General features: G+C 35.5%; 2 protein-coding genes across 10 annotated transcripts in view; one reads left to right on the forward strand and one right to left on the reverse strand.

Annotated features, from left to right (window-relative positions):
* The window catches only part of Tmem62 (transmembrane protein 62), a 45,615-nt gene extending 33,293 nt beyond the window's left edge, over nucleotides 1-12,322 (reverse strand). Inside the window, exons 1-8 of one of the 7 annotated variants that reach the window (XM_048792984.1) lie at nucleotides 11,867-12,133; nucleotides 11,443-11,554; nucleotides 10,189-10,326; nucleotides 7,987-8,032; nucleotides 6,542-6,683; nucleotides 4,413-4,537; nucleotides 4,159-4,281; nucleotides 1,438-1,593 (exon numbers count right to left, since the gene is read on the reverse strand). In XM_048792984.1, the coding sequence (XP_048648941.1) occupies nucleotides 1,438-1,593; nucleotides 4,159-4,281; nucleotides 4,413-4,537; nucleotides 6,542-6,683; nucleotides 7,987-8,032; nucleotides 10,189-10,326; nucleotides 11,443-11,554; nucleotides 11,867-12,046 (1,022 nt within the window). In that variant the 5' untranslated portion in view covers nucleotides 12,047-12,133. The other 6 variants (XM_015480753.2, XM_048792985.1, XM_048792987.1 and 3 more) reach the window with 6 other exon arrangements.
* A 38-nt stretch (nucleotides 12,323-12,360) lies between these two features.
* Ubr1 (ubiquitin protein ligase E3 component n-recognin 1) overlaps nucleotides 12,361-12,843 on the forward strand; it is a 150,993-nt gene continuing 150,510 nt past the window's right edge. For all 3 annotated transcript variants that reach the window (XM_015480756.2, XM_048792980.1, XM_048792979.1), the window contains exon 1: nucleotides 12,361-12,495. The gene's annotated coding sequence lies outside the window, so the exon portion shown is untranslated. The remainder of the gene's footprint in view (nucleotides 12,496-12,843) is intronic.

Here is a 12,843-nt window from a genome sequence, read left to right on the forward strand (position 1 = left end):
GATGGTGGTTGTTCATCTTACTGTGGGGAAAGTGAGAAGTTACTGTTTAACAAGTGCAGAATTTCAGCTTTAGAAAATGAAAAAAGTTCTAGAGATAGTGATCATGATTGCACAACAATGTGAACATACATAATGCCATTGAATTGTACACTTGAAAATGTGAAATGACATATATTTTACCATTTAAGTAAAAAGTAATCAAGCAATCTTTAGCAACAGCTGTAAAAGAATTCAAAATTTTCACCTAGAATTTCACTTCTGGAACTCAATTATAAAGAAATTATTCAAGTGAAGGAAGAATCTGCATGTACCAGGTGTTTATCCTCAAATAAAAAAAAATCTAAAAGTTCACCAATAAGATGGGGAAACTGTTACATAAATTATGGTACATTCTCAGTGTTGAAAGACAAAAAGTAGGAAGTAGATTAAACCATGCTCTGATGATTAATTAATTATGTAAAAACATGCCTAAGAGGGGCTAAAGCTGTAGCTCAGTGATGAACTGCTTGCCTTGCATGTGTGAGGCACTGGGTTCAATCTTCAGCACTACATAAAAATACATAAAGATACTGTGTGTTCATCTACAACTAAATAAATATTAAAAAAAAATGCCTAAGAGAAAATGCCTATGAAGAAACATAGGAACACTCAGAAACACTAATGGTTCTATTAGGGGTGGGCAAACACACACACACACACACACACACACACACACACACACTTATAATATCATTACTATATTTTCTAAAGATTGTTATTTTGGATTACTTTTCAAAATAAATACTTAAAAGTATATTTTTAAAAATGTCCTTCCTTATGTTTGAAAAAAGTTATACATATTTTTGCAAAAAGAATGATAATGATATCTCATTTGCATCCTATAATCTACATCATCAACTTTATATGCAAACTAAATTTGCAATTCCATAAGGATTATACATCTTTTGCTTTTTTTGAAAACTATGTAGCAAAATGAAAAACACTATTTCTCATACAAAATGTAAAGTTTTAAAAGTAGAATATATGGGTCTGGGGGTATAGCTCAGTGGCAGGGCACTTGCCTAGCATAAGGCCCTGGGTTTGATTCCCAGTAGTGCAAATAAAGAAAGAAAGAAAGGAAGGAAGGCTACAAGGTAATATATATATTATAATCATAGCAATGGAAATCCATGCAACAAAAAGGCTGCAATAAAATGTTCAAAAATGGTGATTGGATTATGGGTTTCTGGTTGGTTTTAAGATTTTTATCAGCTTAAAATATTGTATATTTTTTAATAGAAGGGGAATCAAATAATAAGCAACTTATCATTATATAATGTTTAGGTTGTTAAGAAAATTTGTTGGATATCTCATAGCTTTCATATGAGAATACAATCACAATGACTTATTCTCTGTCAATATAAAATTAAAAGTAATTTCTGAAAAATTGCAATGTACCTGATGTGTGTTGAGTGAAGGATTCTTTCTAGAGGTTCATGTTTATCACAACTATAGAGGATTGATTTAGGATTGGTAATAAGAATCACAGGCCAGTTTCCAAAGATCAAATCTTCAAAGCTAAAAAGGTCATGATCAAAAGCAAAGATTCGATACCTGGAGAACAGAAGATAGGCAATTTAGTTACTTTATAAGAGGGCTTAAAGGTTATAGACAGACAAATGTCAAAATACAAAACCATGGTGTTTTTACATGATGAATTTGAGTACAAAGTAAATAACACTGTTTCTCTTTCTTCCTTTGCCTTTATCACTTTTCTTCGAATTTGTCACATCAAGTAGACTCTGATTGAAACAATGAATTTATGCCCTAAAACAATTCTTGGCACATAGCATGTACTCTTTAATTTTTAAATACTTGCTGAATTAATTCACTTTATTTTACATTATTTTAAGACTATTTTGAAGCTAAAACATTCATCATAAATCTAAGATCTGATATTCTTCATTCCATCAACAATGCTACATAAAATATTAAAGTGTTGGATATAAATACAATAAGAAAAGTTGCATACGCCTTTAAACTTTTATTCCTATAATCCCAAAGAAATTAAAGTGAAGACATTTTGATTTTCCAAATGTACAATGAAAGGTATAAAATATTCATTAAAGAGTAACCCAAATTTTATATTCTCCTTCCCCTTACCCTACCCTCTCTCTCTCTCTCTGCTGGGGATCAAACCCAGGGCCTCACACATGCTAGAAATGTGCTCTACCACTGAGTTATATCCATAGCCCCTATATTTTCTTTTAGAACTTAAAAAAGAAATGATTAATTATGATATAAACAATAATGCTTACCAAATACTCTATGGGCCTCCTAGCATTTCGTAGTCTCTGTGTACTAGATTAGGATCATGTGACTAATCCTGGCCAATAGGCTATGAGTAGAAATGTCATGTAGCACACTCTGATCAAAGTTTGCTGTTTTTTTTTAACACCTCTTTTCAGTTATAGATGGATATAATATCTTTTTAATTAATTAATTTATTTTTATGTGGTACTGAGGATTGAACACAGTACCTCACATGTGCTAGGCAAGCATTCTATCATTGAACCACAACACCAGCCCCCATACAAAGTTTTTTTGTTTGTTTGTTTTTTTAGTTGTAGTTGGACACAATACCTTTATTTCACTTATTTATTTTTATGTGATGCTGAGGATGGAATCCAGGGTCCCGCATGTGCGAGGCAAGTGCTCAACCACTGAGCCACAAACCCAGCCCCTGTGGCCCCCCCATCCAAAGTTTTTAAGAGCATATGTGACTTCTCTGTTCTCTTCTCCACTCTGGAATTAATATGTTAAAATAGTGGTATTATGCTAGGAGAAGTGGCGAATGCCCAGCAGCTCAGGAGGCTGAGGCAGGAGGATCATGAGTTGAAAGCCAGCCTCAGCAAAAGTGAAGCACTAAGCAACTCAGTGAGACCCTGTCTCTAAAGTAAAATACAAAATAAGGCTGGGGATGTGGCTCAGTGGTCAAATGCCCCTGAGTTCAATCCCTGGTAACCCGCACCCCCCCACACACACACACACACAAATAGTGGTCATATAAGATGGAGAAGTCAGAATTCCCAAGACACCCCATGGAGGATAGTTGCCCTGACTCAGACTGGGTTTAGAGGAATGAAAAGTAAACATTATTGTGTTAGGCCATTGATATTTTTAAATTTGTTTTACATCCACAACAAGGCCTAACCTATACTACTAATATACTGTCAAAAAAATCTTCTACTGTAAATACAACTTAAATGTTATAAGAACAGTAAAGGTTAGGTTGTTTCAGGGTTGAAACAATGAAGACCAGATGGGAAGAAAAACAAAAGAAATGGCTTCAAATTTAACACTACAACTTGTAACTGTAGCATTTAGAAGAAATAAAAAAGCTGGCCAAGAGTCAAGAAGCCTATGTAACAAAAGGCAATGCCTGCTCAGCCTTCAGCTTCAGTCATGAGCACACAGGTCTTAGCCCAAAGTAATTACAGTTGCCAAGTAATAACAGGCTTAGCTCAAAGTTTCTATAAAAACCAAACAAAATGAGGAAGCAGCTTCTAAAATGTAAAGCTGATTTTTCATTAATGAAAGTAGTTAGAAATAGGTAACATATTCAGTTCAACAAATATTTGAATAAATGATAATGTTCTATACTTAAAGATATTTCACTTATATATCAAAAATAAATATTTAAATAAAATATATACTTCCAGTAAATAAGTTGTTTTCTATAATAGCTATAAAACTAAAAATAACTATTTGAAGAATTGAAATTACTAATGTCTAGAAAAAAACTAGAGTGGTAGATATAAAATTCAAGAGGAAAAATGACATGTCTAGTTCTAGTGCTTCTCAAAGTATGATCTGTAGACAAGGACAGACCAACACAATTAAAATCTCTAGTGGTAGGGCCTGGAAATTTTTATTTTTAATAAACTCTATAATTTTTGTGTACACTGAAGTTTAAAACTACTTCCTAATGGATTCATCTTGAATCAATATGGCATAGTGATGGTAAATATCACTGCTACAACAAGGTTTTTGCATAATGACAAAGACTGCAAGTTATGTTACTTAAAAAAAAAAAAAAAGTATCACAATTTTTTCCTTAAGTGGTATAGCCTATCATATAATATGGATAAGTTTTGTTTTGTGAGGTAATTCCCTTACCTTCTATTATCTTTCCAGTCTCCTACCTCAAGTTCCAAAGTGCCCTGGAAGTGACGAGTGTGCAGAATAGGCATGAGTCCACCAAGTGTATGGAGGTGCCCACACAAATAAGCTGTAGCCGAACTAACCAATGAAAAATAAACAGAATAAGTGAACAAAAGTAAACTGGGATACCAAACTAATAAAGAATGTTTCTTCAGGAAAGCAAGATAGGTACAGCAACAATTAGTTTGGATTTTGGAAGCTTGTTTCACCTCATGATTGACCGGATTCCTGGTGATGGAGAAAGGATAGTGGATGTTGTAAAGTGTCCAAACCAAATTGTATGGTTGCTCTCTTTACTTTCCTTGGCCAATAATAAGAGTTCCTTCATCTGTTTCTGAAATGGAAGAAAAATAGAAGGATCTTCAGTTAGGACTCAGACAATTAGGACTGAAATCCAGTGTCATCAGGTTAAACAAGTCCTTAAGTTTTATAATTATAATTGCACAATATCTAGATCCTAAATTCTACCAGGTAGGACCTGAATGGACCTCTGTAAGTTTTAAACTGTTTTCATGTATATTATAATTCACTTGATCCTAAAATAACTCTGTTATTGGTAGGGCAGGTATTATCCCCATTTGATAAACAAAAACAAACAAACAAAAAATAACAAGAAATAAAGAAATCACCACTATCTTCTAATTCTGTTAATTGGCCTAGTTACTTCTGGTACTGGTAATGAAGACATGGTAATAAATTAAAAACATATTGAAACTAAACTTTTAAAATATATACATATGTCCATAGAAATACTTGAAACTAAATGTGCACAACAGCTCTACTCATAATGGCCCCAAACTAGAAATCATCTACAAATTGTAATATATCCATAAAATGGAATATTATTCAGCAATAAAAAGAACTACTGATATATCCAAGAATATAGATGAAACCCAGCAACATCATACTAAGCATAAGAAGCCATATTGAAGAGTACATTCTGTATGATTTCATTTAGATAAATTTTTAGAGCAAATAAGACTAGTCTATAATGATAGAAAACCAGTTTAGTTCCACAGGGGCTGAAGACAGACAAGGAAACATTTTAGGATGATGGAAATGTTCTATGTCTTCATTATGGTCACAGTTATGCCAGTATACCCATTTGTCAAAACTCTTCAGACACTTAAAATGAGTACATTTTATTGTATGTAAATCATATCTCAGAAAATTGATTTTTAAAATGTGCACATACATAAGTATATATTATTATCTATAAAGTACTTAGAACAATACATTTTGGAGCGTTCTACTCAGGGTTTCTAACTTGGTAAGTCTGAGGTAAAAACCAGGGACTCTGTACTTAGCAATACTGCAGTTGATTTTCGTGCACCTGGTCCTTGAATTGTACCTTTAAAAACACTATCCTAGGACTGTAGCTCAGTGGCAGAGCGCTTTCCTAGCACATGTGAGGCACTGGGTTTGATCCTCAGAACCACATAAAAATAAACAAATAAAATAAAGGCATGTTGTCCATCTACAACTACAAAAAAAATTTATTTTATAAAACCCACTATCCTGAGGAATATGACTTAATATAAGTTAATTAACTCTGAATAAAGATACTTGGTAGCTAGGAAACACAATAAAACTTAATTAAATAAAATGCCTAAAATAATAAATTATATTAGGCATTATTCTCTTCCCTTGATTCAAACTCCTTTGAACCCTCATATAACAAATCTCTTTCAGTACTTAGTAAATTCTGCTAATTGATCTAGTTACTTCTATGTTGGTCTTATAACCCACCACTAAATTAAATACTCTAAGAAGTCAGGAACTTGATCTTGTCACCTTTATACTTTTACACATGGGCATATGTATCTTGCATAGGGACATGTGCTCATTAAATAATAAACTGGCATTTGTTGTATCAAGAAATAATGAAAAGTTCTCATATATGACTTTACAGATGGTTGTAACCCAGCAATAGTTTTCACCTAGCCTGTTTGAAACACTTTAAAAAGAAACTTACATAATTCAATAGTTGTCCTTCTCTTTTATTGGCCATTGTGAGGATTTAGCACTATGCCATATAGCACACAAAGATGTATGCCCTGTGCCTTGCAAAATACATTCTGCATTTTACATACTAAATAAATGTTCACCGAATAAACTGTGAGGTGCCTCTTTCCTGGGTTTTGGGATAAGAATAGGAATAGCAATAACAGCCCTGAAGTAGCCAGTAGCTCCTAGCCATACTTTTTGCCACAGTTAAATTTTTCTTGAACATTTCTAGGTAAGAACTTGCTTAGTTAGGACAACTTGAAAACCCACATGTATCTGTGAAAAAGTAAAAACACATAAGCTACTAAGAAAAATGAGAATTTTACTGTACCTCATCTAAAATTCCAAAGAAATTAAAAGGTCTCTTAGGCCCTGGATTTTGGGTGGCATCCACAGAGATGAAAGAGTAGTTGCCAAAGGGAGTATTGTGAACATAATGAAAAGAGCCATCCCTATGTACAGCAGAATACTTCCTAAAAAATATAAGACAGGGAAGTTTTAGTTCAATTTTTAAAAGAAGGAATTTAAATTCTGTCCCTAATACCACTGCAGATTTTGCTTCCCTTTGAAAAGGTATACTGATTTAACAGAGAAATAACTAAATGACAAATACAACGGATAAACTCATTAAAAGACATTTCAAAGTTTTTCTCTCATTGTTTCTAAGACTCATGCAAACTAAATCATCAATAAGCAAACACGAGGTCTCCAAGTAAAGCAGAAAAGAAGACTATTTTAAGCAGTCCCCTAAATATTTAAAAATATCAGAATTCAGTGAAATGGAACTTATCAATCATTTAAAAATTTAATGAAGGTCTACTAAGTATCTACCACTGAGCCACATCCCAGCCCTATTTTGTATTTTAATTAGAGACAGGGTCTCACTGAGTTGCTTAGCGCCTCACTGTTGCTGGGGCTGGCTTTGATCTAGAAATCCTCCTGCCTCAGCCTCCCCAGCTGCTAGGATTACAGGCGTGTGCCCTGTCCTTTCCTACATTTTTTGACACATTAAAATTCAACTGTCTAAAAAGAATACTATTTGAAAGCAGAGGTTAAAATATATGATGCTGACATTCTTTTTATTCTAAACTTCGGTATTTTTTGGGAGCATTCCTCAAAGCAAGATTTAATTTTAATATTATTTCTGATCCTCAGTTTGATATTTTTATAATACCTATCTCTAGCAAAATGTTATTTATTAAATTCAGATAAAGTTTAGGTGTCTAGAACTAGATATATAAAAGTAAGAAACTTTTATGTGATTAATCACTACTTTCCCAATAATCACTCAGGCATCAAGTTCTATTAAGTCTTCACTGAAAATGTCTAATTCCATTCCCACAGTCACCATCAAAGATGCAGACAGTTTTAGGAAGCAAAATATTTTCATCTTTGTTCTTTTTCTTTTTCATATTAACAAAAGAGGACAATCTCCTGTTTTAGTTATATGGCGACTCTAATTTTATAAATTCAGTTAGTTAAACAATTATTTTTAACTTGTCATCTTTAAATTGATGTTACAATCCCCATGTTCATGAATTTTGTTCAGATGGTTATGTTTCTACACACTTAAATCCTTTGCATTAAATGACTGATCTATTGCAGATATATATAACTCAAACACCACCACCCCCCTTTTTTTTTCTTTTTGAGACAGGGTCTTGCTAAGTTGCTTAGGACCTTGCTAAGTTGCTGAGGCTTGCAACTCATTGAATTAACTGTATCCTGCTTATAAGAGACTCTACATAGTTGTCTCTCTTCTGTTCGTTTGGGTACCTGTAATAATTCTTGACGCTCTCCAGACTTGGAATGTTGTATGCATCTAATTAAAAAGAAAAAAGCAAGTATTCATCTATACAAAAAAAGAAAAATGCAAACATGTTAATGACTAAACAAAGACAAGAATTCTTTCTACAATACTTAAAATGGCAGAATGGAACTCAATTAGACTGATAATTTTTTAAAATTGACAAATGAAGTAGGAAGATTGTAAGTTCAAGGCCAGCCTGGGAAGCTTGGCAAGACACTGCCTCAAAATAAAATTTTTTTAAAAGGCCTTAGATGTAGCTTAGGCGGTAGAGCACTTAACTAGCAGGGGTAAGGCCCTAGTACAAAAACAAAAAAACACAAACAACAACTTGATAGGATAAAAGATTATCTGAAAACTTTAAGGTATATAGTATTCTGGAGATTAATAGGTACTTTGAGAATAATAGGTATTTTTTTATTTATCAAAATAAATAAATTTGAAGTTATAAGATTGGGCTGTTGCTCTTATTTTAACTGTGTGATTCTAGATGCAGTGAATTCATGCCTGATCTATATATGGGTCAGTGCCAAGTGCTTCTAAGCAGCAAATCACTTTTATATCAGGGACAAAGCCCCTTTCTTAAGACTTAAAAAAAAGAAGTTATCAAATGGTGAGGGCTAAGGTTAAGCATATCATAGAACACTCATCTGGAAACACATTTTTTTTCCATAGAGCTTAATTGCCTTGTTGCAGTAACTAAAATTATCAAATTTGATTTCCAGAAATCAACAATATTTCTAATAACCTTAGAGAACAAGCTATAAGTCCAATTTAGGCCAAAATAAATATTAACATGAATTCAGTCTTCTTGTTAAATAAGAGAACAACTGTATGTTATGGCTAAATCTCAATAAAAAACTAGCTTCCTTCCCTATTTTAACATATAGAAATATATATTCATACCATAAACATTTATGTCTTATAAATCAAATTACATTACTATGAAAGCCAAATGACTAATCAAATTATTTAATCACAAGTCTTTTTGACATGAATTACTTAAAATAAATAATTCAGTAGCTTGGCTTAGAAACATTTTAAAATATACATATTTACTACTTATTGAAAAATAATTTGACTTGGATCAGGAAAAAGGGAAAATGTAAACATACCAAAGAGAGTTATAAGCCAAGTATCCTATTTCTAATTTTTAATTCCTAGCTGTTTTGAAAGAACTATTTATAATCAGCCATTTTCTGATCAAATCAATCGCTATGTATTTCACCAGGCAAAATTATCTGTTTAAAATGATAGTAAAAAAAAAAAATACATGAATAATCAAAGAAAGTGGACAAATGAAGTACTTAATTCTAATAAGAAAGTCAGCCTTTATAAAACAAACCTACTATCAGGACTCTTTTGGAGAAGAGTTCATTTCCTTATTAATGTAACAATGATAATCCAAAAAAGAGAAGGGATTTTCCATTTCTCTTCCATGTCTGTGGATATTTGCATTCAGTTTAATTTTTCTTGAAATTTTCATATAACAAAATTCATTCTTTGTGATGTATAGTTCTATGGGCTTGCCAAATACATAATCATGTATCCAAGAACACAATCAAAACACAGAACAGTCCTATCAACCCCCAAAATTCACTCATGATGCCTTTTTATAGTCAATATCACTCCCCATTCCCTTCCTGTCAACAATAGCCTGCTGTCTACAGTTTTGCCTTTTTCCTGCATGTGATATAAACAGAATCATACAGTATTAAGACTTATAGGCTTAGTTCTTTCACTTAACAAAATGTAGGGGGTTTTGTTGTTGTTGTTTTCTTTTTTGTTTGTTTTTTGTTACTAGGGATTGAACCCAAGGGTGCTCAACCACTGAGCCATATCCTCAGCCCTTTTTATTTTGAGATAGGGTCTCACCAAGTTGCTTAGGGCCTCACTAGGTTGCTGAAGCTGGCTTTGAACTTGCAATCCTCTTGCCTCAACTTTATTCTACCAAAAAGAAAATACCATACTAATTTTCATCTCAAAGGCTAACAGTGACATTTGAAGTTTAAAAATAACATATTATAACTGTGTTTTAGAGTTGTGGCCTTCAGTGTATCTAAACTTATGTTACAATTTCCCACTTTATAATTTTATAATATAAATGGAAGGATCTAGGTTCTTAAGAAATATATATCTAGTCTTTATTATATCTGGGTCTTGACTCTTACCATGATTTCCTTTGATGTCCAGCCACTTGGTTTTTTCCATGACTCTTGTCTTCTTCAGAATACTCTGGTAAGTTTGCCATTCTACCTCCTGCTGCCTGGATCCCAACTGTTCCTTTGTTTTGGCATCTGTCAGGTCTCCTGTAGGTTTACACAAGAATTGAATCACAATGTAAAATAAACTCAAGAGAGTTCAATTTTTTAAAAAATGCACACAGAAGGAACAAAGATACTTAAAAGTACATAACATGAATAAGCTTAATAGGTGAGTCCACCTATGACCAAGCCATGATATCTAAACTAGAAGATTGTCTCAGCAAGAGCTTTGCTTATTAGAGGTTAATGAGTACCTATTTAACCTCCTGTGATGTGGAAAACAATGTATCTTTAAAGAGAGCAGTACAAAATGCATCAAAAGACTAACAAAATGAAAAACCTCTGTAAGAAATTCCAACAGTTTGGGAGGGGCCTAACATCTATTTCAACCATTTCCCACAACCCAAATCAGGGTATGTAATCTGACCAACTGTTATTTTTATAGCAAGAAGCAATCTGGAAAGTGTAGTTTGGACAATGACATACCAAAATTTCTAAGAAACTAAAAGAACACTTGAAATAGGGCCCATACATTAACTGAGGACTAATGAAACTAAGATGTTTCAGTAAAGTGAGGGACAGATGAACCACCCAGTAAACAGGAGAGATGTTCCTTTAGCTTCTTCTCCAGACCACTTTGGGAATACCTGGTCAAATATTTAAAGAGTCTAGGAAATTCAAATCAAGGAAATATCAGGGGGGTGAAGAAAAAGTTCCTGGAGTCACTTGAAGCCTCAAATGATGAAAAATATCAAACTAACTTATGTGTGAAGAAAATGGAAAAATTAGCAAGAGAACTTCTGCTTAAAGAACTTCCTCTAATCCTCTCTCAAATTCAGCTGCAACGAAGAAAAAAACAAAAACAAAAAAAGCCAGACACAAACATAGCAGACAACAACACACTTACATGAGCATCACAAGCCTTCCTTCACGCCTTGACAAAAACCTTAATATGTCAAAGCATTTAGCCTGGACCTTGACTCTGTTATACATCAGCAAAGTAAATCACGAAGTCCCAACTCCTCTACCTCACAGAGCTCACCTGGGGTCATGGCTTGTGGATAGTGTTCCCAACGCCCCCAAAGTGAACAAGTGTAATCCTGGCTAGCATTCTGCCATCCGGACCACGAAACACCACCATAGCACGGCAATCCTCCCTACCTGTTGCTAAGACGAGAGCTGGTTGAATGATGTCAATAGTTTCAGAACAGAACTTCTCTAAGTCTACTGCTCTGCTTGGATCACGAAACCTGCTCACGTGAATGTCGGATATCTGCCAAAAGCAGGTATTGAACAGAGATAGACATCTGAGTCAGGAAGAGGCAGTATGGGCAGAGGCGGCCCAGTGGCTCTCTCGGGTAGAAGGAAAAGGCAGAGATACAGTGCATCAAAGATAACTTCCCACCCCCGGAAGGACTGGGCAGAGGCCAGCACTAGACAGATCCTCTAGTGACAACTTGACCGAGGCCTGCAGCCAGAGTTTGGTTCTAAACAGGTGCAGGTTGCGCTCCTAAAGGAACAGCAAGGGTCTTTCTGCACAGTCGCCGCTCAGCACCCACCGCCCGCCAGCCTCCCGCCGCGTCACCTGCAGGCCCCAGAAAATGTTGCTGTCTCCAGGGCCCGGCGCCGGGTGCGGCCTCTGAGGATTGCGGGGCTGGGGCAGTGAAGAGGACGGCCCAGTCAGGCCATAGTGCTCCAAAAGTAGGGCCGCCAGAGCCGCTGCCAGCAGCCCCGCGAACACCTTTAAGGCCAGCGCTATTCCCATCCCGCCAGCCAGCTGGGGCGCAGCCTTCCCTGGTCCTGGGAAGCTCTGGGCGGCGCTCCTGCGCCCACCCCCACCCTCGCCACCGCCTGGCGCCGCTCTGTCCGCACTTCCGGACTCTATGGTCGCGGGGCCAGATCCTGATGTCCGTCCTAGGGCGCAGTGCTGGTCAGGTTATCCCTGCGCCTTCCCCTCTCTTGACGCGAGTGTTTCGGGTCTCCGTTTGCAAATGTAATGCGGGGAAAGAAAAGGAAACTGATATCCTCAAGGCTAGGGCAGTGCCGTGTGGTGGCAGGGAAGCCGCCTTGAGCCTGAAGCTGGGAGGCGGGGACTGGAATCCTCGCTCCACATTGGTCAATCATTCGTGATCTCGGTAGCTGGTCACCTTACTTGTAAACCGGAGTTAATGATACCTCCCGCGCGTACTTCTCTGGGTTGTTGTGAAAATCAAAGTGAGTATGTATGAGGACGCCTTTTAAATTGCTGTGTAGTGCGACAGAGGTGACCATCTCTGGTCCCTTCTGATGAACTTGACCCCAGAGGCTTTCTATAGGTGTAATTTGTATGTTTTGTTAAAGTTATTTTTTCCTTAACATGATGTCATATGTGCTTGATCACATAATGTTGCAAACAATGATATGCCCCTCATCTAATATTAAATACTTCCTATGAGCCAGGCAAGTATGAAGTAAATTCTGGGCCTGGCCTTAATTTATCTAACCACTCCCTTGTACTTGAGGCATTGGATAGTTTATGTGTTGTTGGTCTGAATAAACATTTTTATACAAATAGCCCTTAAA

This window comes from Marmota marmota, unplaced genomic scaffold (assembly GCF_001458135.2).
Source record: "Marmota marmota marmota unplaced genomic scaffold, marMar, whole genome shotgun sequence".
Lineage (NCBI taxonomy): Eukaryota > Metazoa > Chordata > Mammalia > Rodentia > Sciuridae > Marmota > Marmota marmota.